General features: G+C 52.1%; 5 protein-coding genes across 5 annotated transcripts; 3 read left to right on the forward strand and 2 right to left on the reverse strand.

Annotated features, from left to right (window-relative positions):
• Nucleotides 1-1,118: 1,118 nt before the first annotated feature.
• On the forward strand, nucleotides 1,119-2,048 carry BDP81DRAFT_313434 (cytochrome c oxidase polypeptide 5; the record flags this gene model as incomplete). The annotated part of the gene is made up of 3 exons (XM_060583891.1): nucleotides 1,119-1,341; nucleotides 1,664-1,857; nucleotides 1,965-2,048. The coding sequence occupies 3 exons, from the start codon at nucleotides 1,119-1,121 to the stop codon at nucleotides 2,046-2,048; spliced, it is 501 nt and encodes a 166-aa protein (XP_060448021.1).
• A 593-nt stretch (nucleotides 2,049-2,641) lies between these two features.
• On the reverse strand, nucleotides 2,642-5,131 carry BDP81DRAFT_447110 (alpha amylase; the record flags this gene model as incomplete). The annotated part of the gene is made up of 8 exons (XM_060592144.1): nucleotides 2,642-2,677; nucleotides 2,729-3,359; nucleotides 3,412-3,747; nucleotides 3,805-4,496; nucleotides 4,550-4,662; nucleotides 4,715-4,814; nucleotides 4,867-4,991; nucleotides 5,044-5,131. The coding sequence occupies 8 exons, from the start codon at nucleotides 5,129-5,131 to the stop codon at nucleotides 2,642-2,644; spliced, it is 2,121 nt and encodes a 706-aa protein (XP_060448022.1).
• A 2,404-nt stretch (nucleotides 5,132-7,535) lies between these two features.
• BDP81DRAFT_313880 (ATP-dependent Clp protease) lies at nucleotides 7,536-9,346 on the forward strand (the record flags this gene model as incomplete). Its single annotated transcript, XM_060583940.1, has 2 exons — nucleotides 7,536-8,203; nucleotides 8,257-9,346. The coding sequence occupies 2 exons, from the start codon at nucleotides 7,536-7,538 to the stop codon at nucleotides 9,344-9,346; spliced, it is 1,758 nt and encodes a 585-aa protein (XP_060448023.1).
• Nucleotides 9,347-9,918: 572 nt separating this feature from the next.
• Nucleotides 9,919-12,389, forward strand: BDP81DRAFT_420936 (ATP synthase F1). The gene is made up of 8 exons (XM_060589888.1): nucleotides 9,919-10,072; nucleotides 10,137-10,251; nucleotides 10,332-10,473; nucleotides 10,548-10,569; nucleotides 10,647-10,732; nucleotides 10,810-10,852; nucleotides 10,909-11,463; nucleotides 11,519-12,389. The coding sequence occupies exons 2-8, from the start codon at nucleotides 10,241-10,243 to the stop codon at nucleotides 12,208-12,210; spliced, it is 1,551 nt and encodes a 516-aa protein (XP_060448024.1). The 5' UTR covers nucleotides 9,919-10,072; nucleotides 10,137-10,240; the 3' UTR covers nucleotides 12,211-12,389.
• A 3,898-nt stretch (nucleotides 12,390-16,287) lies between these two features.
• Nucleotides 16,288-17,667, reverse strand: BDP81DRAFT_300418 (uncharacterized protein; the record flags this gene model as incomplete). Its single annotated transcript, XM_060583119.1, has 1 exon — nucleotides 16,288-17,667. A coding segment is annotated over one exon (1,380 nt), but the record flags the coding sequence as incomplete, so codon positions are not given.
• Between the last annotated feature and the right edge of the window lie 7,895 nt (nucleotides 17,668-25,562).

The raw sequence follows: 25,562 nt of genomic DNA on the forward strand, positions 1-25,562 counted from the left end.
CACAAATCAACTCGCCACAGATATCAGGCTACTATAAGCCAAGGTAGCTTGCCCTCTGGCAACTAGGAACTTCCAGTTCTACCGAAAGACATATCACACGCCTCGGAGACCGTAATAGGTTACCCCCCAAAAAGAGGAACTCATGATGAGGAAACAATTTCAGGCAAGCAAAAGAGTTAGCTTGCCGACAACGTTCTCAGCTGGTCTCCGTGCCTAAGACTCAAAATAATACGCCCAGGATAATTGAGTGGGTATAGGATATTTGATAGCACCTAAGAGCATGCTGTGTCTATTCAATTCAATGGTACAATATCAAAAGCTCAACATCGGACGGCACTCCAAGAGGAGAGGGTGTGCGAACACATGTACATAGAATCCGCTCATTGGCCGAATGATTTGGGTTGCACAAAGGCTGACTGAAAGTCACCGACTTCGGCCGAGATGCGCCGTGATGTCAAAATCAAGTACATACAGAACAGTTCGTATGCAGCAGCCAGTTGAGCCGACAAACAAGTGAAAGACAGATCCAAGACGGTCAAAAAGATGCACAAGTAACTGAGCAATCCCCGAGTCGTATTAATACCTTTGAACAAAGACCACAGGACGAAGCAATTGAGATACCGGTCAAACGGCGGTATTCGGAATGAGCCGACAACCGAGCCCTGCAATGGAAGCTGCTCTGCTGCTGCTGCAACACTGGGCTGCAAGCCTGCCAGTGACAGTAGCAAACATGCACTGAAAGCTACCCGTAAAGCTCCCCGTCAGCCCAGACACCGAGGTGAAGGAACCGGCAACACTCCCCGTGGCCCGCCCCCCCTTGCGCCCAGCACTCAATTCCATTGGAAGGATGGCACCCGCACAGGCCACAATCTCATCACGTGACCCCTCAACCACCCAGTCGCAGCCGGCGTATTGCAATCGAAATTCCAATCATACGATTGCCCGGAACTTCTAGGTAGAGACCAAAAAAACCCTCTTCTTCCTCTTCGACGCCCATTCACGAATCTCCACCCGCGAACGTTCCACGACTCAATCGCTCAATTGAGCCCTCCCTCGACCACGACTCCTCTCCCCTCCAGCGATTTTTCGATTTTCCGACGACACACAACGCCGACACAATGTTGCGCCCGACCGTTTCCCTGGCCCGTACCGGCCTGCGCGCCCACTCCGCCGTCATCCGCCGCGCCGCTTCCACCCACGCCATCTCCAACCCTACGCTCGCCAACATCGAGAAGAGATGGGAGGGCATGCCCCTCCAGGAGCAGGCCGAGCTCTGGATGGCTCTGAGAGACCGCATGAAGGGCCCCTGGGCTGAGCTCACCCTTCAGGAGAAGAAAGCCGGTGCGTGACTATTTCCTTCGTTATATCGTTCGTCGTCGAGAGGGAAAACGTGGTTCGATGTTCGCCGAAAGGGGGATAGAGAGAGATCGAGGGACGGATACAAAAGCCATTGAGGGAAGCCCCTCAATAGAAAACATCAATTGCGCGAGAGAGGAGAGAGGCAGCTATATATGCCCATCCGATGCTTCTCTCTCAATTGGCTTTTTTCGATGCCCGAACTACCCCCCAGACGAACCTCACATCCCTCCCCATCCCTGTGCATATGCATTGCGTCACATCGAAAAACCTCAAAAACTAACGCAAATTCTCTCAATCACAACAGCCTACTGGATTGCCTTCGGCCCTCACGGTCCCCGCTCCGGCTCCCCTGCCGGCGAGACCGGTCGCGTCTTCTGGGGCGTCATGGCCTCCGTCGCTGCCAGCTTGGCCATCTTCTCCACCGTCCGCATGTTCGCCGGCCCTGCTCCCGACACCATGACCAAGGAGTACCAGGAGGCTTCCAACGAGTTCCTCAAGGTATGTAACACCGACGTCACCCTCAAACCGTGTCCTCGACTGCGGGATACGTCGACGTCGAAAACAATAGAAATCAAACGGGCTAACCACTCTTCCTCAACGTACAGAAACAAAATTCCGAACCCCTCACTGGTCTCTCTTCCGAGGGCTACTCCGGCAAGGGCATGGTCCAGTCTCCTCCCAAGGCTTAAATCCGATCGATATCCCTTACCGCTTCCCTATCTCGTCTCTTAGAATCACACAAATCACAAATTCGACCATGGCAGTTGTGCCCATGTATTAAATGACTACTAGTAGAAAAGCTGGCTGGCATGGGCTGAGGGGGGCTTTGCGACGTGACTCGAGAGGACAACCAATCTGCTTGGTGTAAATACTGTACTAAAAGAGCTGAATTCCAAGCAAATTTCCATTTGTTTCTTTAAACGAATCTGTTTTTGATGCCGTGCCGTGTCAAAGAGATGTGCTAATTCAGGACGTTTACCTTGCGAACCTTTGGCTTTGTTCATTATGTCACTCAATATTCTACCGCTATATGGATAGTTATCAAAGTTCACAGGCTGCCAAGTAGAGTAGTGTATCGTTGCTTGCGATCAAAGGCTTATGGTGGTAGATTTTGAAAGGACAGGTGATAAATCTATTGGTTTTGGTTTCTAGAAACACAGTGCTTTTGCGTAACTCATGACAATTGCGATTAGCTTGGTAAGTAGTTCCTCCCCTCTCTTTCCCCTTCTCTATCTGTCTCCGACTATTCATGGTCCTCTGTCTCTCTCCGGTGTATGAACACTTAGTGCTGAGAGACGGGAGACTCCAAGCCAAGCACCTACAAACTGTTAGTCTCATAGGTCATATTTCTTGTAAAAGGATATCTTACCAAGGCAGATCTGCTGGGAATATAGACGTGAGTCCAGTTCTTCCGGTTGTTCCACTCCATGGCAGTGGTGAAGAATCGAGTTCCCTCATCCACCCGCGCGTGACCTCCAAAGTCTTTCGAGTCAGTGTTGAGAATAACCTTGTAAGAACCGGGCACTTCAATGCCGATTCTGTAATCGGCGAAACTCTCGGTGGGATTGAAGTTGAAAATGAAGACCACGCCAGCCCTCTCAAAGACGATGACCTTGTCAGTCTCGTTCTTGAGAGAGATGTATGCCTGAGGCGCAGCCAACCAGCCGTACTTGCCCTCGGTGGTGTTCATTGCGCGATCAAAGTTGTTCAAAGATTGGTAACGGAGCAAGTTGTCATCAGTAAGGTTCAGCTGGCGTCGAGCATACCAGAATGAGTTCTGGTTACCCTCGCGCGGGAAGTCGAGCCACTCGGGATGGCCAAATTCGTTGCCCTCAAAGTTCAGGTAGCCTTCGCCGCCGAGACCGTGGGTCAACAGACGAATCATCTTGTGGAGGGCCATGCCGCGGTCAATGACTGGCGTCAACGGGGTCAAGGTTGACATGTTTGTGTACATCTCGGCATCGCAAAGATGGAACATGAGGGTCTTGTCACCCACGAGCCTGATTCAGTTAGCTTCAAGTGTCGTGAGTTTCGTACAAAGGGGTAGCTTACGCTTGGTCGTGGCTTTCGGCATAGGCAATCGTCTTCTCGCCATGTCTCCGGTTCGTCAGGGTGAAGCAGATGTTGGCAATATCCCAGTTCTCGTCCTTTGTCTCCTTGAGGATCTTGATCCACATATCCGGGACAGCCATGGCAAGTCGATAATCGAAGCCGACGCCGCCGAGGGAGAGCGGAAGGCAGAGAGCCGGCATACCAGAAACATCCTCAGCGATGGTGATAACTTCCGGATACAAGGAGTGCAGTAACTCGTTCGCGACCATGAGGTAAGCAATAGCCTCCTCATCAGCGTCCGGTCCGAAGTACTCGTGGTAGCCTCCAGAAAACCCGCTGTGGGCGTTAGCAAAGGTACTTGAAGAGTGATCTCAAACATGTTTAGCCACTTACGTTCCGATGCCGTGATGCAAGTAGAGCATGCTCGTCACACCGTCGAATCGGAAACCATCGAAGTGGTACTCGTCCATCCAGAATCGCAGGTTGCTGAGCAAGAATCTCATAACTTCGTGGTGGCCGTAGTTGAACAGCCTGCTGTCCCACAGCTCGTGGTGACCACGCGCTCCCTCGTGGAAGTACTGGTGGTCTGTGCCGTCGAACTCATTGAGTCCATCCAAAACGTTCTTGGAGGCATGGCTGTGAACAACATCGAGAAGCACAGTGATTCCCATGCTATGAGCTACGTCGACCAATTCCTTGAGGTCTTCCGGTGGTCCGTAACGACTGCTAGCGGCGAAGAAGTTGTTGATCTGGTAGCCAAAGCTGGCATAGTAGGCATGCTCCATAACTGCCATGAGTTGAATAACATTGTAGCCAAGATCTCGGATTCTGGGCAACATGTTTTGGGTGAACTCCTTGTAAGTTGCAACGCGCAACTCGGGTGATGAGATTCCCACATGGGCCTCATACACGCGGGCACTACGAGGTTTTTGCGGCCTCGGGTACTTGAATTCGTACTTTTCTCCCGCAGGAGGGTTCCAGAAGCGAGCATCGTAGGCTGGGGATACGGACAGATCTTGCGTCACGTATTTGATCCACGCGGGCAGCCGGTCGATGCGCTCGCCACTGGGGAGTTGCAAGGAAATCTGTGATGATATGAGCCCAACCACATCTCACACACATTGTGAACTGAGCGTACCTTGACTTTGGAGTTGTGGGGGATTGCAGCCTGGCCATTGGCAGCGGGAAGAGTGATTTCGAAGACTCCGAAGCCATTCTTCTTCATCTCATGAGAGTTCCGGTCCCAGTTGTCTGTCATCACCCAATCAGCATGTGCCGGTAAACTGAATGCGAATAAACTCACTAAAGTCACCAGTCAGGAAAGCCTGAGTGGCGTTGGGTGCCCATTCTCGATAGACGATGTTGTTGTCATGGTCGACATTGAACCCAAAGATTGAGGTACCCTATAACTCGACTTAGCTCTTGCACCGAAAATATGAGCTTACTTGAACTTACCTTGGAGAACTTCTCGAGCCCACCCTCAGTGTCATTGATTTTCTTGATCCAGTCCTGAGCGCGGGAGTAGCGCCTCTTCAAGGATTCCTGGAAAGGCGACAGCCAGGGGTCAAGCTTGACAACGCCTAACACGTTTTAGCCAATGGTCCTACAAGGAGATATTGCCAGGGTGCTCACCAGTGCCGTCGGTTGGGAAGCCCTCGGCAGCGCCGCTCGGCCCGTCCAGCGCGATGGAGTTGGCAGAGTTTTGGGCAACAGCGGCCATGTTGATTGATGACGATGGAGCTTGTGGTGGTAAGACGAAGTTAACGGTGCGGGGCAGAACCGCGGTGGTTTGAGCTGAACTCGATCTAAAGTAGGGCAGATAAAGCACGTCAGGTGTCGTTCAAAGATGGTCGGCAATATGAAGCAGGGTAAGGTGAGAAAGAAAGAGGCAGCGAGGGCGCGGATTGGAAGCAATGGAAAGCTCCCCGCACAAAATGTTGAGGTAAGGTGAGGTGAGGTGAGGTAGGACAGCTATGTGACGGCAGGGCCAAGTACCTGAGCTAGATGGAGATTTCACGCCTTTCCTAACGTAGGTCGGTAGGGGTCTGGAGCTAAGCAAAGAATGCGCAGATTGGAAGCAATCTCTGCAGGAATTGAGCGAGTCTGGGGTTCTCGATCAAGCGTTGGATGTTGGATTTGGTATAGAGAAGAGGTCGGTCGATAATGTCGAGCAGGAAGATGCAAGGGAGAGAAATGAACACAGATGGTTGCTTTCTTGGACAAATGCCAGTGACAGTTTGTTTGGATTGCCTGATAGTACCCCCGCACTGCCGGGATAAGCTTGGGATGGGGTTAACCTTCCAAACCACAGGACTAAAGATGGGAAGGGAGAGAGCTCAAGGTATATCAATTGGTGCTGTGCATGATATGACGTCGTGGGGCAAGGCAGCTGGAAGCTCGCATCTCGCAAAACCAGCCCGGCCAGTACACTACTATGGCAAGGTAGCGAAAAGTATTACCCCATACATCTCGATAGGAGGAAGCACCTGGCACCCACGGGGCAAAGGTCCAGGCCTTCCTCTAATCACCTCACTGATGGACCATGGTTGGCCTGGCTGGCACGACCAATTCAACGAGAATTGCTGCTCCATCGGAAGTGGCAGGGCGCTAAGGCAAGGTAGGAACGAGGAAAAATATGCTGCCGCCACTCGAAACCCCTCCCTGGGGATGCCTGCCTTGATGCATCTCAATTCTCAACAACAAAAATTCACCGGCCGAATCAAAACAGGTGGATGGACGACCAAGGCGCCGCGCAGCCGATTGGACTCATCGCCACCTCCGGAAGTGTGGTTGGCCCCCAGCACACCCACAGCACACATCCAGTTGATCCAGCCTGAGCCCAAGGTAAAAAATGGTACGCTGAAGGTTGAGGCACTTCTTTTAGCGGCTGAAACTCCACGTAGGTACTCGAATTTGCTCGGCAACCCCGTCTTCTCACTTGATGGACTGATGGAGGCGTTGCTTGCTCGTCTGTTTGCCGGTTTTCGCACCTTGCTCCTTTGAGGTGAGGAAAAGAGGGTAACGTCGATAGGTAATGCCCTTCATCGACCAGTAAGAAGAGGAAGAGGGGAACAGGGGAGACGAGTACGAGTTATCAATATCAGCGTTGGTGGGACCGATATGTCGTTATCGTCGCCAAATGCCATCACCGATACGTCGTGGGCCCTCCGAGAATTGCATGCCAGACGCACAGTGGTGGAGCTTTTCTGCTAACATGAACTCTGGGGTGGGCTAGAGGCGTAACTTTGTACGGATAGTCTCAAGGGAATCACACCAGATGCATCAGTCGTCCAACACATTCTCTATCCATATTTCTGCAAAATGATAGGTACGACAACTTACACGGCTGAAGTCAAGGGGGGAAAACTTCAACAAACGCACTAGATAGGCCGACGTTGAATTTCACGGTCCGCATTTGGAAACCGTTAGAGACGGCTATTTCCTGGACCTATCAAAACGCCCTTCAAGCTGAATTTCTTCACCACTACAATACCCATCCCCATCTGTCTTCGGGGTTTCATCGTGAAGCCTCATTTCTCAGCTGCAGTGGAAAGCCACAACCACCTACAATGCCCGTTCATTTGCCTAGATATATATAAATGGCCAGCCCAGATTCGGATATGGGCATGGGGCACACGGTACCTTACCCAAGTACGCACCATGAGCTTGATAAGTCCTATCTGGCTCGAATACCACTCCTAAATAGGTCATAACCCACGATATGCCAGTGATCGCGTCCGGGGTATTGCAAGCTAACGCAAGCTTCGATGCAATGGGAATTGACTTTAGGAAGGTGAGCAATCTAGAAACCATTCTCGAACAACGAGCTGATAGCTGGGAGCTTTCTCCAGTGTTAGCCGCTCCTAAGCGCTATTGCGCTGGAGCTCCAGCTCCTCAACCCCGCATCCGGGCCACACGAACACCGACAGCTCTGAGCAAGGTCCCTTACCCGGCCTATCTATCGTGCCAGCCACACTCTCATGACATCCCCTCCGGTCGCCGGACTACCCGTCATCACCACCGACATCCCCCAAACACACAAAGGCCAAGATCGATATCGACGAGCTTTACGAACAATCACAGCGGCACTCTGATTATGGTCCCTTGACCGGGCGCCCGAAACAATGGCTCTATCCACGAGGCCACAGGCCTACACATGCGCCCGATGCTTACTCCTCTCGAGCGCTAAGCGCACCTTCTCCGCCTCCTCCGCTGCTCGAACCGCACCGAGACGTACACAGGACTTCAACTCTGGCTTCACGAGCAGCTATGATCCGACTAGTGATACTGGACGTGGGCCCATGTTCAACAAGAACAACTTCGGAGTTCCGCAGTTCTATCCCCGAGATCTGAAGAAGCGTGTGGACGACTATGTCGTAGGCCAAGATCGAGCGAAGAAGACAATCTGCTCCACCATCTTCAACCACTATCAAGGGGTCCGGCGGAGAAGACATCAGGAACATGAGGAGAAGCTCCAGAGGGAAAAGGCCGAGAGGCAACGCTATGCCCGAGACAGAGATATTCTCGAGAGGCGTGACATCCATCCTGTTCAAGGTCAGCGAGGTCGTCAATCTGCCTTCCAGCGCTTTCCTGCTGATGACGAGTGGCCCCAAGACGAGTTTCCTGGCCATGCTGAATCTACACAGCACCTAGACGAAGGCTATGAGTCGTCTACCGGTTTCGACGGGTCATATCTTGCCGAGGAACCTGCAACCCCTGCTCCAGTCAAGATTGACAAGAGCAACTTGCTGCTCATCGGCCCTACCGGTGTCGGAAAGACGTATATACTAGAGTAAGCTTGCCATGAACACCCTCAATGCCTGGGAGAAGTCTAACATGTAAAAGGACTCTAAGCAAGAAGCTCAATGTACCGTTCACGATATCCGATTGCAATGGACTCACCCAGGCCGGCTATATCGGACAAGATGTCGAAACTTGCGTAGAGAGACTATTGATCGAATCCAATTACGACATCAAAGCTACAGAGCAGGGCATTATCGTCCTGGACGAATTTGATAAGCTGGCGAAGAGGGAGAGCATGAACGGACGCGACGTTGGTGGAGAAGGCGTTCAACAAGCTTTACTCAAGCTGGTCGAAGGCTCTAAAGTTACCATCAACGTCAAGGATAACCGCTCGTCACGATCGACACCGCCCATCACAACAAACTACACTTCTTCGAGCTCAACGTCAGCGCCCCAATCTACCCCGCCCCAAGGAAAGGTCGACCAGTACACGATCGACACTACAAACATCCTGTTCGTCTTTTGCGGTGCTTTCGTTGGTCTCGACAAGGTTATTGTACGGAGAGTATCGAAACCGTCCATGGGCTTCGGTTCAGAGCTGAAGGGGAAACATGGCCTCGCCGGAAACCAGCACGACTTACCGCGCGAGTCGTTCTCGCATCTGCCGCATGTTGATCCCGAGGCACCAGCATCAGCATACACTCCCTTGGACCTCACAACGCCAGTGGATCTGCAGGCCTTTGGGTTCATCCCCGAACTGATTGGCCGAGTACACAATATCTGTGCACTTAGTCCTTTGTCTTTGAATGATCTTTACAGGATTCTAACAGAGCCGCGCAACTCTCTGGTTGCGCAATACACCGCTCTGTTTGAAACGTACCCTTCCAAGTTACACTTCACGCAGAAAGCCTTATACGCAATTGCGGAACGGGCTGCGAAGGCCGAGACCGGAGCTCGCGGCCTCAAGATGGAGATGGAGAGAGTTTTGGCAGAGCCGATTTTCGACGCGCCGATGTCTTACGTCCTGATCACCGAAGGTTGCGTAAAGGGGACCGAGAAAGCTGGATACTGGGGCAAGGACGGCCGTATGGAAATGGAGCGGCGGATGGCCGACGAGGACGCTGAACCTGGATCGCGGCCACACGATGTCACCTTTGAGCAGTATCGCGAAGCTGGCCAGAGTGGCGCATGAGGCTGTCGCAAGCAACGACCTCGAGTTATATATATGTCCCTTGCTTTGGAGTCCTGGAGTTGACTAGGTGACTAAGTTGAATTAATGATGCACGGGAATGGATAACTCATTACTCGTCAATCGTGAGGGACTTGAATAGTATTTAAGAAAATAAATCCTCATTGCTGCAGCATTATGTTCATGTAGATACGACTGGCGAGAACTGAAAATGCCATTGAGCGGAGTTGCGATCTATTGTCAAGAGTTTCAATGCGGACGTTATGTTGTCGGCGGAGACACCTCGGCTCGGACGGACATGGCGATGTTCGGAGGGGAGGAAGGGAGTCAGGGACTGAGGCAGTGAGGCGTGCATGCAACTTAGCTGGCACCTGGGGGCGACGGATCTCATCACCCGGGGGATCGGGGACACGTAGGCATTGGGAGCCCGCACCGGAGTCCTATCTCTTCTTCAGTGCCTGGAGAGCCTGGGAAAGGCAATAAGGCCCCAACATTTGCAAGATTCACCCGCAGTCCCCACGCCGAGTGGAATCCTTCAATTCCAGGTTGCACGGCCAAGTTGAAAGGAAGTTTGGCAGATTCGAGCCAGGCCAAAAAAAAAGTTTCCCGTCATTTCCTGAGGACGAAAGCTCCAAGGCGTGCCAGGCTGGGTGCTCCAATTGAACCCGAGCGTGGACCCGGTGTATCCCGGAGAGAGGAGCTCGCCCGAATTGAGGTTAGCGCAGCGAGGTAATTTTTCCTACTGGATTTCCGGTCACGTGACGCCCCCCGAGCAAAGCTCTAACCGACGAAGCGTACATCCCGAGCAAAACTGCTCACTTCCTCCTAAGTCCTCCTCCAACTTTCAACCATCACCTCTCCACTCCCATCCGAAGTCGCCCTTAATCATCTGTGAAGATGTTCAAGAGGTTGGTACCAACTACCTGATCGAATTTTTGAACCGTCTCGCGTTCAATTGGCCCCAATTGAGCTAACCGGTCCTTCGCAGCGGCATTTCCTCCTTCGCCCGGGCGGCTCGCCCTTCCTTTGCGGCGACCGCTCCTCGCGCCATCAGACCTTCAGCCTTCAGATTCCCTGCCTCCAGCAGATTCGCCAGCACTTCCGGTGTCGGTGATGGAAAGATCTACCAGGTGAGTGATGGCTTTGCCCATCCCTTCCGTTGACCCGAGGGCGATGTAGGTTACTGACAACAACAAACCAACAGGTCATTGGTGCCGTCGTCGACGGTTCGTACTCACCGAAGAAAAGCCTTCAAAGGGGCTCGACCATCACGAAAATCATCAATACTGACACGTGGATACAGTCAAGTTCGACACCGCCAAGCTCCCTGCCATTCTGAACGCCCTCGAGACGACAAACAACGACCAGAAGCTGGTTCTTGAGGTCGCGGTACGTACCTTTGGCGGCTGGAAAAATATCCACTGCAAATCAGCAAAAGTCGAGTTTCATCTGACACGTCTGCACAGCAACACTTGGGTGAGAATGTCGTCCGCTGCATTGCCATGGACGGTTCGTATTCCCTCCCCTGAAAAAGTTTTTCGCGCTCGTACTCACGATCCCCCTAGGTACCGAAGGTCTCGTCCGTGGCCGCCCTGCCACCGACACTGGTGCCCCCATCACCATTCCCGTCGGTCCCGCGACTCTTGGCCGTATCATCAACGTCACTGGTGACCCCATTGACGAGCGTGGCCCCATCAAGACCGAGAAGCGCCTTCCCATTCACTCCGAGCCCCCTGAGTTCATCGACCAGTCCACCACCGCCGAGGTTCTCGTCACTGGTATCAAGGTCGTCGATCTCCTCGCTCCCTACGCTCGTGGTGGAAAGATTGGTCTCTTCGGTGGTGCCGGTGTCGGCAAGACCGTCTTCATTCAGGAGTTGATCAACAACATCGCCAAGGCCCACGGTGGTTACTCCGTCTTCACTGGTGTCGGTGAGCGTACCCGTGAGGGTAACGATCTGTACCACGAGATGCAGGAGACTTCCGTCATTCAGCTTGATGGCGAGTCCAAGGTCGCCTTGGTGTTCGGTCAGATGAACGAGCCCCCAGGTGCTCGTGCCCGTGTTGCCCTGACTGGTCTTACCATTGCCGAGTACTTCCGTGACGAGGAGGGACAGGATGGTGAGTTGAGAATCCGCTCTTCTTGATATTGAATGCATGGCTAACAAATTCCCAGTGTTGCTCTTCATTGACAACATTTTCCGTTTCACCCAGGCCGGTTCCGAGGTGTCTGCCCTTTTGGGTCGTATCCCCTCTGCCGTCGGTTACCAGCCCACCCTCGCCATCGACATGGGTGGTATGCAGGAGCGTATTACCACCACCAAGAAGGGTTCCATTACTTCCGTCCAGGCCGTCTACGTCCCTGCTGACGATTTGACTGATCCCGCCCCCGCCACCACCTTCGCTCACTTGGACGCCACCACTGTCTTGTCTCGTGGTATCTCCGAGTTGGGTATCTACCCCGCTGTCGACCCTCTTGACTCCAAGTCTCGTATGCTGGACCCCCGTATTGTCGGCCAGGACCACTACGACACCGCCACCCGCGTCCAGCAGATTCTCCAGGAGTACAAGTCTCTCCAGGATATCATTGCCATTCTTGGCATGGACGAACTTTCTGAGGCTGACAAGCTCACCGTCGAGCGTGCCCGTAAGATCCAACGTTTCCTGTCCCAGCCCTTCACCGTCGCCCAGGTTTTCACTGGTATCGAGGGTAAGCTGGTCGACCTGAAGGAGACCATTGCCTCCTTCAAGGCCATTCTGTCTGGTGAGGGTGACAACCTTCCCGAGGGTGCCTTCTACATGGTCGGTGACTTCGCCTCGGCCAAGGAGAAGGGTGAGAAGATTCTGGCGGATTTGGAGAAGAACTAAACGATTCGCGACGAAAAATACCAAATGACGTCGAGAGTTGGGGCGTTGAAGCCTGTGTATAGAAGAGGAACGATGGAACGGGGAGGTTTCTTAGCTCAATCCAAGTCTCTTTTGTGAGCTGTGTACCAAGAAATCTACTTAATTCCTCTTGTAGTTGAGAGAATCTCCTTATTTCTTCAGCCGTTTTCCCTCCATGCTAGTGATATGCTATGCCTGCCGCCTAGTGACATACTTCCTCGTGATTATTTATTTTGTTCATGATCAGTAGAAGTGTTCCACTCCCACGTCCAGAGGTGCTCATGCTCCCAATGTATAAATGACAATGGTCCTTGCCCAAGGTTGCTAATCTACGCAACGAGATGATGCCGTTACTTAGCCAGCAAGACCTGAAGCAGTTACACCAATGACGCCGTCTTGACATGGAATAGTGAAGACCTAGAGCTGCTGGAGGAAAGTCACTACCAAGTTTGAATCTTGTACTTTCTAGGCGCTGGCATGTTTGCTCACAGCGTGTAGTGGTATTCCCACTGGCTTTCAGGTTAACTGTTTTCCCTCGATGGGATGGTTCATGATGGCAACGCGCTTCTCCGACCGGAGCACTTGTGGCATACGATAGGTAGCTTGCGCTTAGCTGAGCTGTCCTACGTCGTCTTGGAGGATGTTAGCTCAATGAGAGGCATGTCGCCGTTGGCATGGGGCTATTCAAGCAGAGACTGGGTTGTGGCTGGATACTTGGAAAGAGACAAACACACATGCGAGCGCATGACCCTCTTGCTTGCGTCTGTCGTCCTGGGTCGTGAACTTGGGCCAAGTCAGGCCGTTTCTTCCGCCCTTGGCCTTCCAAGTAGGGCTGTAATTCCTCTTCTATTTCGTACCAGTGCTCTCCGAGGTCCTTGTGTCTATGTAGTATGATCCCGTCGGAATCCACGGAGAGTGATGTAAAAATAGCGAAGAGGTCGGTACAGCTTTTCTAGTCAGGGGAGTTGGAACACCCTTGCAGAATAGGACGGACAATGCGAGCCTTGGGTTATTTCGCGTAAAGGAGTCCGACGAAGATTTACTCGAAAGCAACTAGAAGCAATCGATGGCTCTGATAGATCTTCCTACCTAGCCGGCGAGTCCGTTCTTATACTCGTGATCGGGAGAACGTAAGGGTTCGTTCGGCTTGTATCTTTGCAGGGACGAGGCCATATTAGACATAAGCTACCTCTAGGGCTAGACAATGGCCGTATCGGAAAACTAGTATAGGTTCTGACGCCTGGTATGATTCGACGCTTGTTAAAAAAAACCCCTTTGAATTCACGTTACTTGCAACTTTGCCTCGGAGGCAAGTCAGTACCTAAAATTCCGTCGGGTCTATCTAGCTAGACCTCGGAGTCAAGACAAGACTGGCACTCTCAGAAGTGCTTTGACGATGCAGGACATTTCTGGTACGTTCAAGAAAGTAGCACGTCATTCATCAGCTTTTTTGAGGGGCAAATGCGAGTGTATGCGTGGTTGCGGTCAGAGGGAAACCTCAAACGCGCAAGTTGCTGGACTTATGGTAATATCTATATTGAAGTTTGCTTGCCAAGTGTACCTGTAGCCTCAAGTCTACCTTAGGGTAAGATCAGCAATAGCCGAACTTCGAAGCAGTCGTAATGTCACATTTTTCTTTATTGACAAAGCATCATATAGGGCAAAGTCAAATATCAATAGCTATAGGTAGGAGGGTTATAGAGCAGGCGCAGCTAGCTAAGTCGACTTCGTTCTGTCAAATAAGTATAGATGCAAAGAGAAAACATCCAAGGGAGCAAATACAAGCCAGTCACTCCCCCAAGCTTAATCCAGGAAGCTATGAGAAGTCGTAGGTTCATCTACAAAGATGCCTACGATAGACTAATACTTCATCATCCCCAACAACGGTAAAGGCATTGCCCATGACACCTGAAGTCTAGACAGTGGAAGGGAAGAGCACCGGCCTATTTCCTAGGCGAACGGGGGGGGGGGGTTAACGATGGTTAGAGATCAACACCGACGACGAACAAAAGAGCCTCTTCGCCCTTGACAAGAGACTGGGGACTAACCATATAGATGGCAGATGTGAGGAGATCTGACAGTCTTCTCGCAGGGACGAGAATCGTTGTCATAGTATATAACGGATCTCTACAAGCAGTAAATGGTGAGCCGATCAACTTTGCCATCGCCAGTCTTGGTAAAGCGGGACTGGAAGAGACGCAGGCGCATGCTTTTGATCGTCCCTGATAACCAGGAATATGGCGGTGCGCTGCTCGTGATCAATTTTTGTCCGTAGTCCCCTTACTAAGTCTCACTTATTATATACTGCCAGTTCTCATCTGTAGTCACATCTTATTCCGAACGTATACGTAAACGGATACGTCGCAACCACTCAAGCGAGGCTCATCTATACCCAAGTCTCGTTTTAACGTATTCGTGAACGGATACTTCGAATCCACTCGGGTGAACCAGATAGAGAGGAGAAGAACTTTTGCAATGGTGCTTGGGAGAAAAATATCTGCATTACATTTCCCTTGGCTCCTTTAAATAGGTCAGTCTTGCCTTAGCCTCATTGTGCCCGGATCGGTCTCCTTTCATTCAGCATAGCACTCTAGCCAACATGGACCAAAAGGATGCCGACGTGGCTACATTCAGCCGTTCAGCGGTCTGCGTTTATATATTGAGCGAGTATCTTTGCTCACGTGATTGGTAGTCAAGTCGAAGGGAGGTTCGTTCCTTTCTGGTTTTTTTTTTGTGTGTTGGGATGTTGAAGTTCGGCACTTACTTAGTCAATTTTGTGAAGCTTGGATGAAGGTAGGTGAATGACTAGTACTGTGTATGTGAAGTTTCTTTGAGAAGCTCACTTGCAATGCAGTCACAGCTTAGAATTGGTCCTGTTCATAGTCTTGGAGGGAGCGCTTCGGACTGAAAGATCGGAAGACACGACATACTAGATGATAGAATCCAGGTAAAGAAACTGACTTGGAGGGCTTCAGCTGGCCATACAGGAAGGAGGCCATGGATGTATACAATGCTTAGGAAGTCTTTTGTCCTTGTTGTTTTCATCCTCTTTGGGACCTGAAGAGGATACCTTACAACACAAGGCTGGGGAGACTGTGGATGAAAAGTGCCGCCCACCTGTGAAGCTATCACATACTCCGATATGAGGGCTTCGATAAAGTAGGTAAGTGGAAGCCAAATTGATCTCAGATTTGAGTTCTCACCTGGCAGGATCTCCTCTAAGAAGCACATGCTCAGCTCCAGTAAGGAGGTAATGAGCCTTGTTACATTGTTTGCTCCTTACGAAGCAAAGTAGTAGCACTGAAGTTGCCATTCGTAGGATCATATCGAATCATACAATTCCCATTTCACGCAAGTAAGTACGTACAACTGTTCCCACGGGACGATGAAAGCTGACAAACGCCGGATCTTCTCTATCTTTCTCCAGATATAAACCTATAAGCGCAGACCACCGATGACATTTGCTCTTGGAAACCCGGGAAGTATTTACTTGGAAGCAAAGACCGCTGCGGTACAGAACCCGGCGATTCCGAGGGACGTTTCTCGGAGTCGTCGAACAAGGTACCGTCTTCGGTTTTCTGGGTCGTCTCTTCTAATGGACTTTCCTCCAGAGCTGGTGTCTCATCCGTGTAAAACAACTTCTTGCTTCCAACAAGTAGGATAAAGCTCGACAACATGAAACTATAGTAGTCAAGGAAGTTTGGACATGGGCACCCAGTACATCTTCCAGCATCTGAGCTTTGGTCCATGATTGTATGGTATCAGTAGCAGTAAAGATATTGAAAACATATTATGCACCGAAAGAACCGTGTTCATCAATGTGGCACACTGCCACCGACTTTCCTACTACTGAATTGAATGGGTATCTGTCGCAAGAACAATTTTCCCGTCCCATGCAGTCACCAAGCCAGGGAACCTCCATAAACCAAGCTCTTTTCATGCCTCTGAGATACCTGATACCCCAGGGCAAGATCATCCATATTAAATCTCCTTTCATCATAATCATCATCCTTCGTGAAGAAGCCTGAACAATGGCAATGTCTTTCCCCTTTATGCGCCGTTGTTACCCCCATTGGCGGAGCCAGTGGAGGCAGTATGGTGATGCCCAAGACCCAACACTCTTTGAAGGCTCTTCCTAATACCCTTCCCGGTGCCGTCGTCCTGAGCCTCAGCCGCCTTCTCTCCTCTGCCCAAAAAGCCGAAGCTCATCCTCCGAGTGGGACTCGGGCCCTGCCCGTCCGCCACTGACTTCTTCCGCCGTCGTACGGCCACAATACCAGGCTCCGCGGCTGAGGGCTTCGGTGGCCACTCGCCGTCCCGCTTCCAGCCAACCACACACGCCCGGATCATGTCTGACAAGTTGACGGGACATGAAGGTGTCAGCGCGTGCACAATCACCTTCTCGTATAGAGAGATGTATACGGAGGGAGTGATAGACGCGCGCATTGGGTTACCCGGTGGGAGCAGTGGCGCTGGGACAGGAATGAGTGTCTCAACGGGGTATGTCGTTGACGTGGGAGATGCCGTCGACTTTTGAGACTCCTTGGACTTAACCGCGGTGAGTTCCTTGGACGGGTCCTTGGACAGCTCAGAGCCGTCTGACACAGCGGCCGAGGCCTCGTTGCTCACTCGTTGCTGCAGAGAGTGCGCAGGAGAGGCTGGTGAGGCGGGTGAGGCGGGAGCGGGCTGAGGATGCGAGAACGAAGAGCGGAAAAACAGGCGGCGTGGTGAGAGAGGGGAGAAGGTCTGCGTAGGAGAGACGGGCTTGGTGCGAACGCGCACTGTTCTTGCGCCTGTCCAAGCATTGCGCCTTGCCTCGAAGCAAGCCAGCCCTTCATTCCATTCCATCTCCTCGCGCAGGGCTCGCCTTCTGCGCGCACGCTTGTCTGCTATAGACGCCTTGACTGTCGCGCCGATTGCATCGGGGCTATCGAAACGGAATGGAGAGAGAGATAGGGGAGGGTCTTCGTCGGACAGGTCAGACACCCATTCTAGGCGAGGCTTGAAACGCGCCGCGTCTTCTGAGACGGTGCTGTACACGGATTCGGCGTCGCTATCTTCCTCTTCGTCGTCGTCTTCTTCTTCGCTGTCTATTGTGTCGATGGCTTCATCACTCGAGGTCGCCGTAGTTTCGATCTTTGGTTCAGAGGCTTCTTGTTGCGGTTTTTCGGCGGTGTCTTGTTCGGGCGTTGCACTAACATCGGGTGTAGCATTGCCGTTTTGGGGCGGGCGTACGACTGGTGGCCAGACAAATTCCCAATCGTTGCGAATCTTGGCGGTCAAGTACTTCTTGACAGCTGCCTTTTGCTTTTCTTTGTCCTTGCTAAGTAAATCAGGATCGTAATCGGGCAAGTCCAAGGCCAGAGGCTGCTGTGACATGGACAGGCGGAACTTGGCCAGCGGTGAGCGTGGAGACTTGTACATGTCTGAAAAGAGCATCTTGGAGTCCGAGGAGGAAAGGTGTGGGTTTGGCTTTGACGGGGGGTTGGCCGACGGCGCAGCTGACGACGAAGGAGAGGCAGGAGACATGGGAGGCGAGTCGAGGGAAGAGGGATCGGGTGCCGTCCGCTTTATATGATGAGCAAGTGAAGCTCCGGGTAGGGTTGCCGTGGGCGTAGTAGCAGTAGCTGCTAATGCTGGCGTCGCAACGGCAGCCGCAGCCGTCTCCGTTGCAGTCGCGTGCGGGGTGGGCTGGTGGTGCGGGTGAGGGTGCGGGTGATGGAGCTGGGGCGCGCCTACGTCTGGATCCTGGACTGGAGCAGCTGGGACTGGGGTGATGGTCGCGGCCGCGGGTGGCCTGATGTTGGTTTCCAAGGGGGCTGGACTGTCAGTTATATCAATCCTGTCATGTATATGGCCTGTACGCTGTTTTGGTTTTGTGCAACACGACACTCATAAGTCATGCAACATGCACCGCATCCAGGGTGTTGTGAACAGAATGAAAACGGGGGTAAAGAAAGGAGGAGTGTAAGGAAGGGTAGTGCGTGCCACTCTTTGGCATCGTGTAGGTATGAAAAGGTAGGTATTATTGGGGTCAAGTGTCCGGCGGGCAAGCCAAGACGGTCCAGAACCTTGCTATGTCTATTCCACTTCTGTCTGTGTTGGGGCAACTTGGGGGGAGAGGCGCATGGGAATACCTAGATATAAAAAAAAAAAAAAGAAAAAAAAAAAAAAGGGAGAAGTGAAGAAAGGGCCAGGCTACACCAGGCAGTCGGACTTGATGCCTGTCGTACGTGTAGCGCGTGTGAAAGAGAAGGTCAAGGAGAGGAGGCAGAAGGTTACCAGGACCATCTCGGTTTAGCGTCCTGTGTCTCGGTTCACTCACCTTGATCTGATGAAGGAGGAGCGGTGACCTCGTTGCCGCAGAGAGTAGAGGCAGAAGCAGCAGCAGCAGTAGTAGTGGTCGAATCAGAAGCAGATGCAGATGCAGCTGTAGGGTGATGATCTTGTAGGCCGGGCATGGATGTAGCAGTGGATGGCGCCTCAGGGTGCGAAGAAGGTAAGGCCATGGTTTATGAAAGAGTGGGCTCGACCAGGACTATTCGTACTCCGTACATGTGTACGAGACGAGGGAAGGGACCGAACAGGGCGGTCCAGGGTCCAACAAGGCACGAAGTTCGTTCAGGCAAAGCAGAAAAGTCAGAAAGGAAGCGAAAGGCAATTCTGACTCTATTTCTTGCGCCTTGCGCTAGTTGGGGAAAGCACCCGCCGGGGCCAGTTTTTCCCTCCTTTAAGAAAAGGTGGGTAGGGATCCATCACCCATCCACTAACCCTCCCACGGAGTACCTACCTAAGGTACGGAGTAAGCTTCAAAAGTACAGACTCCAATGTCACCACCTCAGTCGGGATGTGCCCACAGCGGTTGGCAGTTGCACAGTTGCACTTGCCCTTGGGCCTGAGCTTGTGCCTGTCAGCAAGTGCCACATCCAGGTGTACTTACTTTGAATTATCGAACATCACGCAAAGTCACCTTGAGCCGGCAAGTTTGGTAAGGTAAGGTGCTTGCCGGCCTGCCTTCCTGATGGTACAACATGCGAACTCATTCACAAGGTCGGCCTTGCGCTTACGATGGTCAGGAAAGTGGGGAGACGGGGGAGAGGGTCTTTGGTGTGACTGTCCACGCGACATGGCTCTGCAAAAAGTTTGCCCTCCCAGAGTAACATCGCCATCGGCATCGGATCCGAACTCACCTTTCACCTCACAGAAAAGGATGCCATTGCCACTTGGTAAAATCTTGACGGTCAGCTGTCCCAGCCTGGCCTTTTTCGCCCCGTCGGTAATTATCGCGTCCATTTCCCTAGCACCTCTCTCTAGGTACTCTATGACCTAGAGTCCGAGAAAGAGGGTCCTCCGAGCTAGGAGACTGTCATTGGCTTGGCATGACAAAAGGAGGGGACCATGCCCAGCAGCTTCTGGCGAGCTGCAGCAGTTTGCTTGCTTGCTCGATATCTCTGGTAGCTTGCCTGCGGCTTGCTGAACCTCCCAATCTTCCAGAGTTTGCTAATTTGGTTCGCTGTTCTCGCTCCTGTTCACCGAACACTGACCAGTAAGGTAAGACTCCTGGTGTAGCCTGTAATAGGTCTCAACCGAACCCCCGTCCCGGCTTCTTGCAGGTGCAGATCCGGGGTGTGGTTGGCTCCCTGGACCGAGAGAGGAACATGAAATGAACCTCCCCGGACGCGGAGAGCTGCAGTCAACAACCACCACCTCATCAGTCAGTATTGGATCCAGTACAAGAGCAATTTACCGAGGTAGGTGCTACTATAGGGATGTAAGCTTGCTGACAGGAAGGAACAGAGTTCAACTCCAACCGAGAGTGAACCACCCCATGGATCATGACGTTGAACACTTCCATTCCATCAGAATCGTTCAACGGCACCGTCCGACGGTCAATCACAAACCCCATATTTCCTCCCCCCAGACCCGCTTCATCGTGCGCGCACCTTTTCTTATGGGCATCGCACCACTCGCACATATTGGCAGTAAATCTCGGGGATGGGAACCTAACTAATAGGTATCCCAAAGCAATTATCGTGCGACCGATATGGCCCGTCTATCGGGCCAAGCAGAGAGAGAAAAAGCAAGCTACCTACCCAAGCTTTGTCCAAGATCGCTACCATACTTGGCCTCGATCTGGCTGGCTCGGTGCTTAGCCTCGAGGTTGTTCACAGTATATTTTCGACCAAACCTCGGTCTAGCATCTTTGCCAGCCACCCTAGGTACTGTGAGATAGCACTTCCTTCATGGAAGACGCGCCCGCTCAGGAAGAAAATGCGGAGAACCTGAGCAACTGCAATTGCTTCAACTCTTTCAGGCAAGGTCTGAGGCGGGGGAGAGACACCACATGACTGACGCCTTCTCGCATCTGCAAGGATCCCCCCCCCCCCGCTGTGATTATATAAGCGAGAACCTATACTCCATCGTGTGGAAAGGTAAGGATCGTCGCTGTCGCATCACCCCACAGCCGGACCGCTCAAGTGTTGAGCGCTGAATTGACGACAGGGCGGCCAGCTCCGAGGCTCAATTCTCGGAACTTCGTGATTTGAAATCAGTGAGCTGATTTTTCTTCCCGGGGTTTTTAAGTTGCATGCTTCCGGGAACAAGGCTGATGCAATTGCAATGCAGGTCATGAGAAAAAAAAAAGTCTAGATCCGTTAACGTGGTTCATCAGTCAGCGACGAACTTTTTCCCAAATGCGGTTTGCATTAAACCACTCCAACCTTTGACGCGTAATAACTCCACAACCATTATGCCAATTTACACACAAGAAGACAAGATACTTCTAGCCATCTAGACTATCCGATCAGCCCGCGCCGCCGGCCGAAACCTAAGTATGTTGCGTGCTGCGAAGACTTACGGTGTCCCCGAAAGTTCCGTACGCCATAGAATGAACGATCGACCCCGACGCGAACGTGCCCAACCCCAACGACATAAACTTGATGCAATCGAAGAGAAAGCGCTTCTCCAATACGTTATTGAGCAGGATCAAAGAGGGTCTCCCTTGCGTCTCGCTGGTGTGGAAGATATGGCCAATCTCCTGCTACGAGCGCGTAATGGCAAGCCTGTTGGCAAGCGATGGGCCAGGCGGTTTGTGGACTCGCAGCCTGCTCTGAAAACCAAGTTTAATCGTCCATACGATTATCAAAGGGCTCTTCAAGAAGATCCTGAGGTTATATCAAAGTGGTTTGCGCTGTTACGCAATATGATGGCCAAGTATGGCATCCAAGAGGGGGACCTATATAATTTCGACGAAACTGGCTTTATGATGGGCATGATCACCGCGTCAATAGTAGTAACACGCGCTGATCGACGCGGCAAAGCAAAGTCTGTCCAGCCTGGCAACCGTGAATGGGCTACATTCATTGAATGTATCAATTCGGGCGGGTGGTGCATCCCTCCGTTCGTGATTGTCAAAGGCGCATATCACCTTGCTAGTTGGACCACGGAATCAGGTTTTCCTAGCGACTGGGTTATCAAACCTACCAATAATGGATGGACGGATAATCAGACGGGTCTTGACTGGATTAAACACTTCGACAAACATACTAAGAACCAAATGAAGGGCGTCTACCGGATGCTTATTATCGACGGCCACGAGAGCCATTTATCGGCCGAATTCGACAATTACTGCAAGCAGAACAATATCATAACCGTCAGTATACCTGCACATTCGTCACATCTACTACAGCCATTAGATATTGCCCTTTATTCGCCTTTAAAACGTGCATATGGTGATGAAATCAACCTATTCATCAAAGCCTCCATAAACCATATCACCAAGTCGGAGTTCTTTATTGCCTTCTACCAGGCCCACAACAAAGTTTTTAATGAAGAAAACATTAGGGCTGCTTTTCAAGGCGCTGGAATTTCACCATGGAACCCAGAGCATGTCATTGAAAAGCTTGATGTACGTTTACGGACGCCTACACCTCCTGTGGCCAACCCTTCAACACCACCACCTTGGCAGTCGCAAACGCCCTCTAACCCACAACAAACCGTCTCGCAGTCCAATTTTATCAAAAGTCGGATCACTGCTCATCAAGGAAGCTCACCAACGCCAATTATTGCTGTAGTTGAGCAATTGTCAAAGGGTGCGCAGGCAATGGCGCACTCAATCACTCTTTTGACTGATCGGCTTCGTACCCTTGAGGATGCGAATGTTGCACTTGGTAAGCGCCGGAGGGCTAAAAGGACGCGGGTCCAGCTTAGAGGGGCGCTTAGTATAGAGGAATCTCAGGTTTTGCTTGAAGGGAAACAAAAAGGGAAACGTCCAGCACCTCAAGAGGATGAGGAGGGGGGTCCATCAAAGAGAGCCCAGCCAGCTCGGAGACGCTGTGGTATGTGTGGCGAGACCGGTCATAATGCGCGAACCTGTTCTAAGGATACGGAATTGTCAAATGATTCGAGTAGTAATGAGGAATAGTTAATTCAATGTGTTGTGGTTGTGCAATAGTAAATACCATTACGTGCATGGGAAAAAGTTCGTCGCTGACTGATATTCGTCGCTGACTGATGAACCACGTTACTTGGTTATCAGCTACTCCTGATTATGTGTACTGTGAAATGGTGCCAATTTTCGCCCCAGCGCCGTCCACTCCCCCTAAACGACGTCTTTTGACCTACGGAGGTACCTCCCATCTGCGTTTCAGGTGTCCCCGTAACTTGAATACAGCTTGTGTTATTCCCCGAAGAAAAACGGAACAACCAAGTCGCAAGAAAGGGGGTGCGCATCAGTCTTTCTATGCGACTTCCTCAACCATCTTGCCAGACTTCAGACCTCCAGACACAAATACCTTGCCAGCTGGTCCTCCGATGATCTCCTCAGGCACAGCAATGATGCTGCCCTTCTTGGAGTTGACCCAGCGGACGAACGCGACGTCGGGCTTTGATGACTCGGGCGTGTCCTCGCCGTTGGCGCCCTTGCCCTTGGTCTTGGGCGCCTGTTTCTTCAAAAGCTTGTTGATGGTTTCCATCTGTAGTCTGGCAGTTAGCATATGCCCTGCAAATGACCGGACATCCACAAATATACTTGCCTTGACTTCTTCATTACGCTTGTCAGACAGATTGCGTCGTCGACGTGCCATTTCTGCTCTTCTCATCGATAACTCTTCCGCAGTGAAGACCTTCTTTGCTTGGACCTCTGTTGTGATAATAATGTCAGTGTCTGCCTTTGTCAAGATTCCTCGTAAATAGCGCAGCCTTACCGTCCGAGAGTTTCATGTACTGCTGAGGCTCGTCCTCGAAGCGAGCCCGCTGTCTCCTCGTCATCTTAGTCAAGTCGGGTGTGCCCTCGCGACTGCCTAGATCGCTGTCGAGCTCGCCTTCGGCACCCGCTCCCACAGTCTCGTCCGCGACTTCAATCTCCTCTTCCTCCTCGCCCTCGGCGTCTTCTTCGTCGCCTTCGGCATCTTCCTCTTCACCTTCGGCATCCTCTTCGTCGTCTTCGTCGTCCTCGTCGTCCTCATCATCGTCGTCGCCGGCGCCCCCAACGTCGATGCTCATGTTCATCGTGTTCTCAGGGTCACTAACTTCAATCTCGCTGAGCTCCTCCTCGTCATCGTCATCGTCTTCAATCACTCTCGCCGCTGCTGGTCGTCTAGGAGTGACCTTTCCAGCCTTGGGCAAGGAGATCTTGATGGTGGGGGCCGCAGGGGTGTCCATGTCGATGTCGCCATCGGCATCTTCCTCCTCGCCCTCGGCGTCGACTTCCATGTCGTCGTCATCGCCATCAGCGTCAGGCTCCTCCATTTCCTCGTCTTCGTCTTCTTCCTCCTCGTCGCTGTCGGATTCTACAACGTAGCTCTTTTTCGGGCCACGGTTGCGTCTGCCGGCAACGACCTCGCTGTTGACCGAAATGCTGTTTCCCGTCGAGTTCCGTCCCCTGCTGGTGGCCTCGCGAAGCTTGTTCGCGGGTACCTTGACAGTGAGGTTCAGGTGCTCACTTCCTGGTGACGAAGGCGGGCCGCGGGATACGCCCGAGGTCCGGCCATCTGAGCGGCGAGCACGGGTAGACATGCTGCTGGTTCGCTCGCTATCGGCCCAGTCAGTAATCTGTTCTTGCGCCTTCTTGGCCGCCGAGCGGCGTGGTCGCGAAGCCATGTCTGGGTATATGTGAAGGCGATCTGTCTCTCGTGGGTGGTCTTGGCAGAAGAACAATGACGCGCGAGAGGATCACGCCACGTATGAGCGGTTTATGTACGGAATGAAGATGGGTTATCTCGGGGTGAAAAGGTTTAGGGTGGTTTCGGGATGATGGTGGGGGAGTTTTTTGTCCAAGATTGGACGCGGGAGGTTGAATTAAGGTAAGCTCGGGGGGCCGGTCCAGACAAGGAAGGGGAAGGGGAAGGGGTGAGGTGGCACTGCTGCTAGGGAATCTGATCCCTTGATACGGAAGATGAGGTAAGGCAATAAATGTAGTTGGCCGAGATGCAACTTAAGCCCAGGTAGGTTTCAACGCCTTCTTTTTCTTAATGAATCGCACACACGCGCGCGGGCGCCTTTTCTGGTTTCTTCCTAAACCACCTCTCGTCTCGACACGGCCACTTTCCAATGGGACTATCTCGTGGAATCAAATCGGATTCGTGGCGTGTGCACAACCCCGGCCAATACGGTCTTTCTTTCTTCTCAGAGACGTTGGTTTGTGTATCGGTGTCGTTGCCGCTTGCCTCACTTGACTTGGCACGGCAATCCGGCGATGTTGATATTGTGATTGAAGGAGGAGAGAAGGTTGATGATGATGGATGTGCAGCGCGGAGATGTGACGGAGTGACAAGAAAAAGCTAAAAAGGACCAGGTCGTATCTGCGATGGGATTTTGAGCTTACCGATTGATTGATACCTTGTTGAGGATAGACGACGCTTAGTCGCAGCAAGCAAGATGCGCGCGCGCAAACAGGCGGACGGCAAGTGGGATGGATAATCGCCTTTTTGGTGGCCTATCGCCCTCACAACTGGATAACCAGGCACACACAGCAGCAACCTTGCTGGGAAGTCTGGGACGGTTTGGTGGCTGTGGCCAAGCCAAGCCGCAGAAGGCAGAAAAAAAAAAAGTGAACCCCCTGGAAACGGGAACTGAGACTTTTGGGATCGATTGGATCTCGTCGCCTCTTGCGCGTGTATTGCAGCTGTCGCTTCTTTCTCTTTCTGCGTCTCTTTCGTGTGACGCTTGCTTTCTCACCCCCCTGGCGCGTGAGATTTCGTTCCTATCCCCTTTACTTTAGCGAGTCCACTTCAACTGTTTCCTGCTCATCTGATGCCAAAGATAAGCAATTGGCCCGGTGCGAGCTCACCTTTGATCCTTGGTCGCGCGGTGAGGTGTGTCGGTGAAGGCGGCCC

Source organism: Colletotrichum phormii, assembly GCF_030913505.1.
Source record: "Colletotrichum phormii strain CBS 102054 chromosome Unknown BDP81scaffold_5, whole genome shotgun sequence".
Lineage (NCBI taxonomy): Eukaryota > Fungi > Ascomycota > Sordariomycetes > Glomerellales > Glomerellaceae > Colletotrichum > Colletotrichum phormii.

Excerpts from the sequence above, each read along its gene's own strand:
- BDP81DRAFT_420936 (XM_060589888.1), top strand. Across the intron at positions 10,733-10,809 it reads AGCTGGTTCTTGAGGTCGCG|CAACACTTGGGTGAGAATGT; the intron begins GTACGTACCTTT and ends ACGTCTGCACAG. Across the intron at positions 10,853-10,908 it reads CCGCTGCATTGCCATGGACG|GTACCGAAGGTCTCGTCCGT; the intron begins GTTCGTATTCCC and ends CGATCCCCCTAG.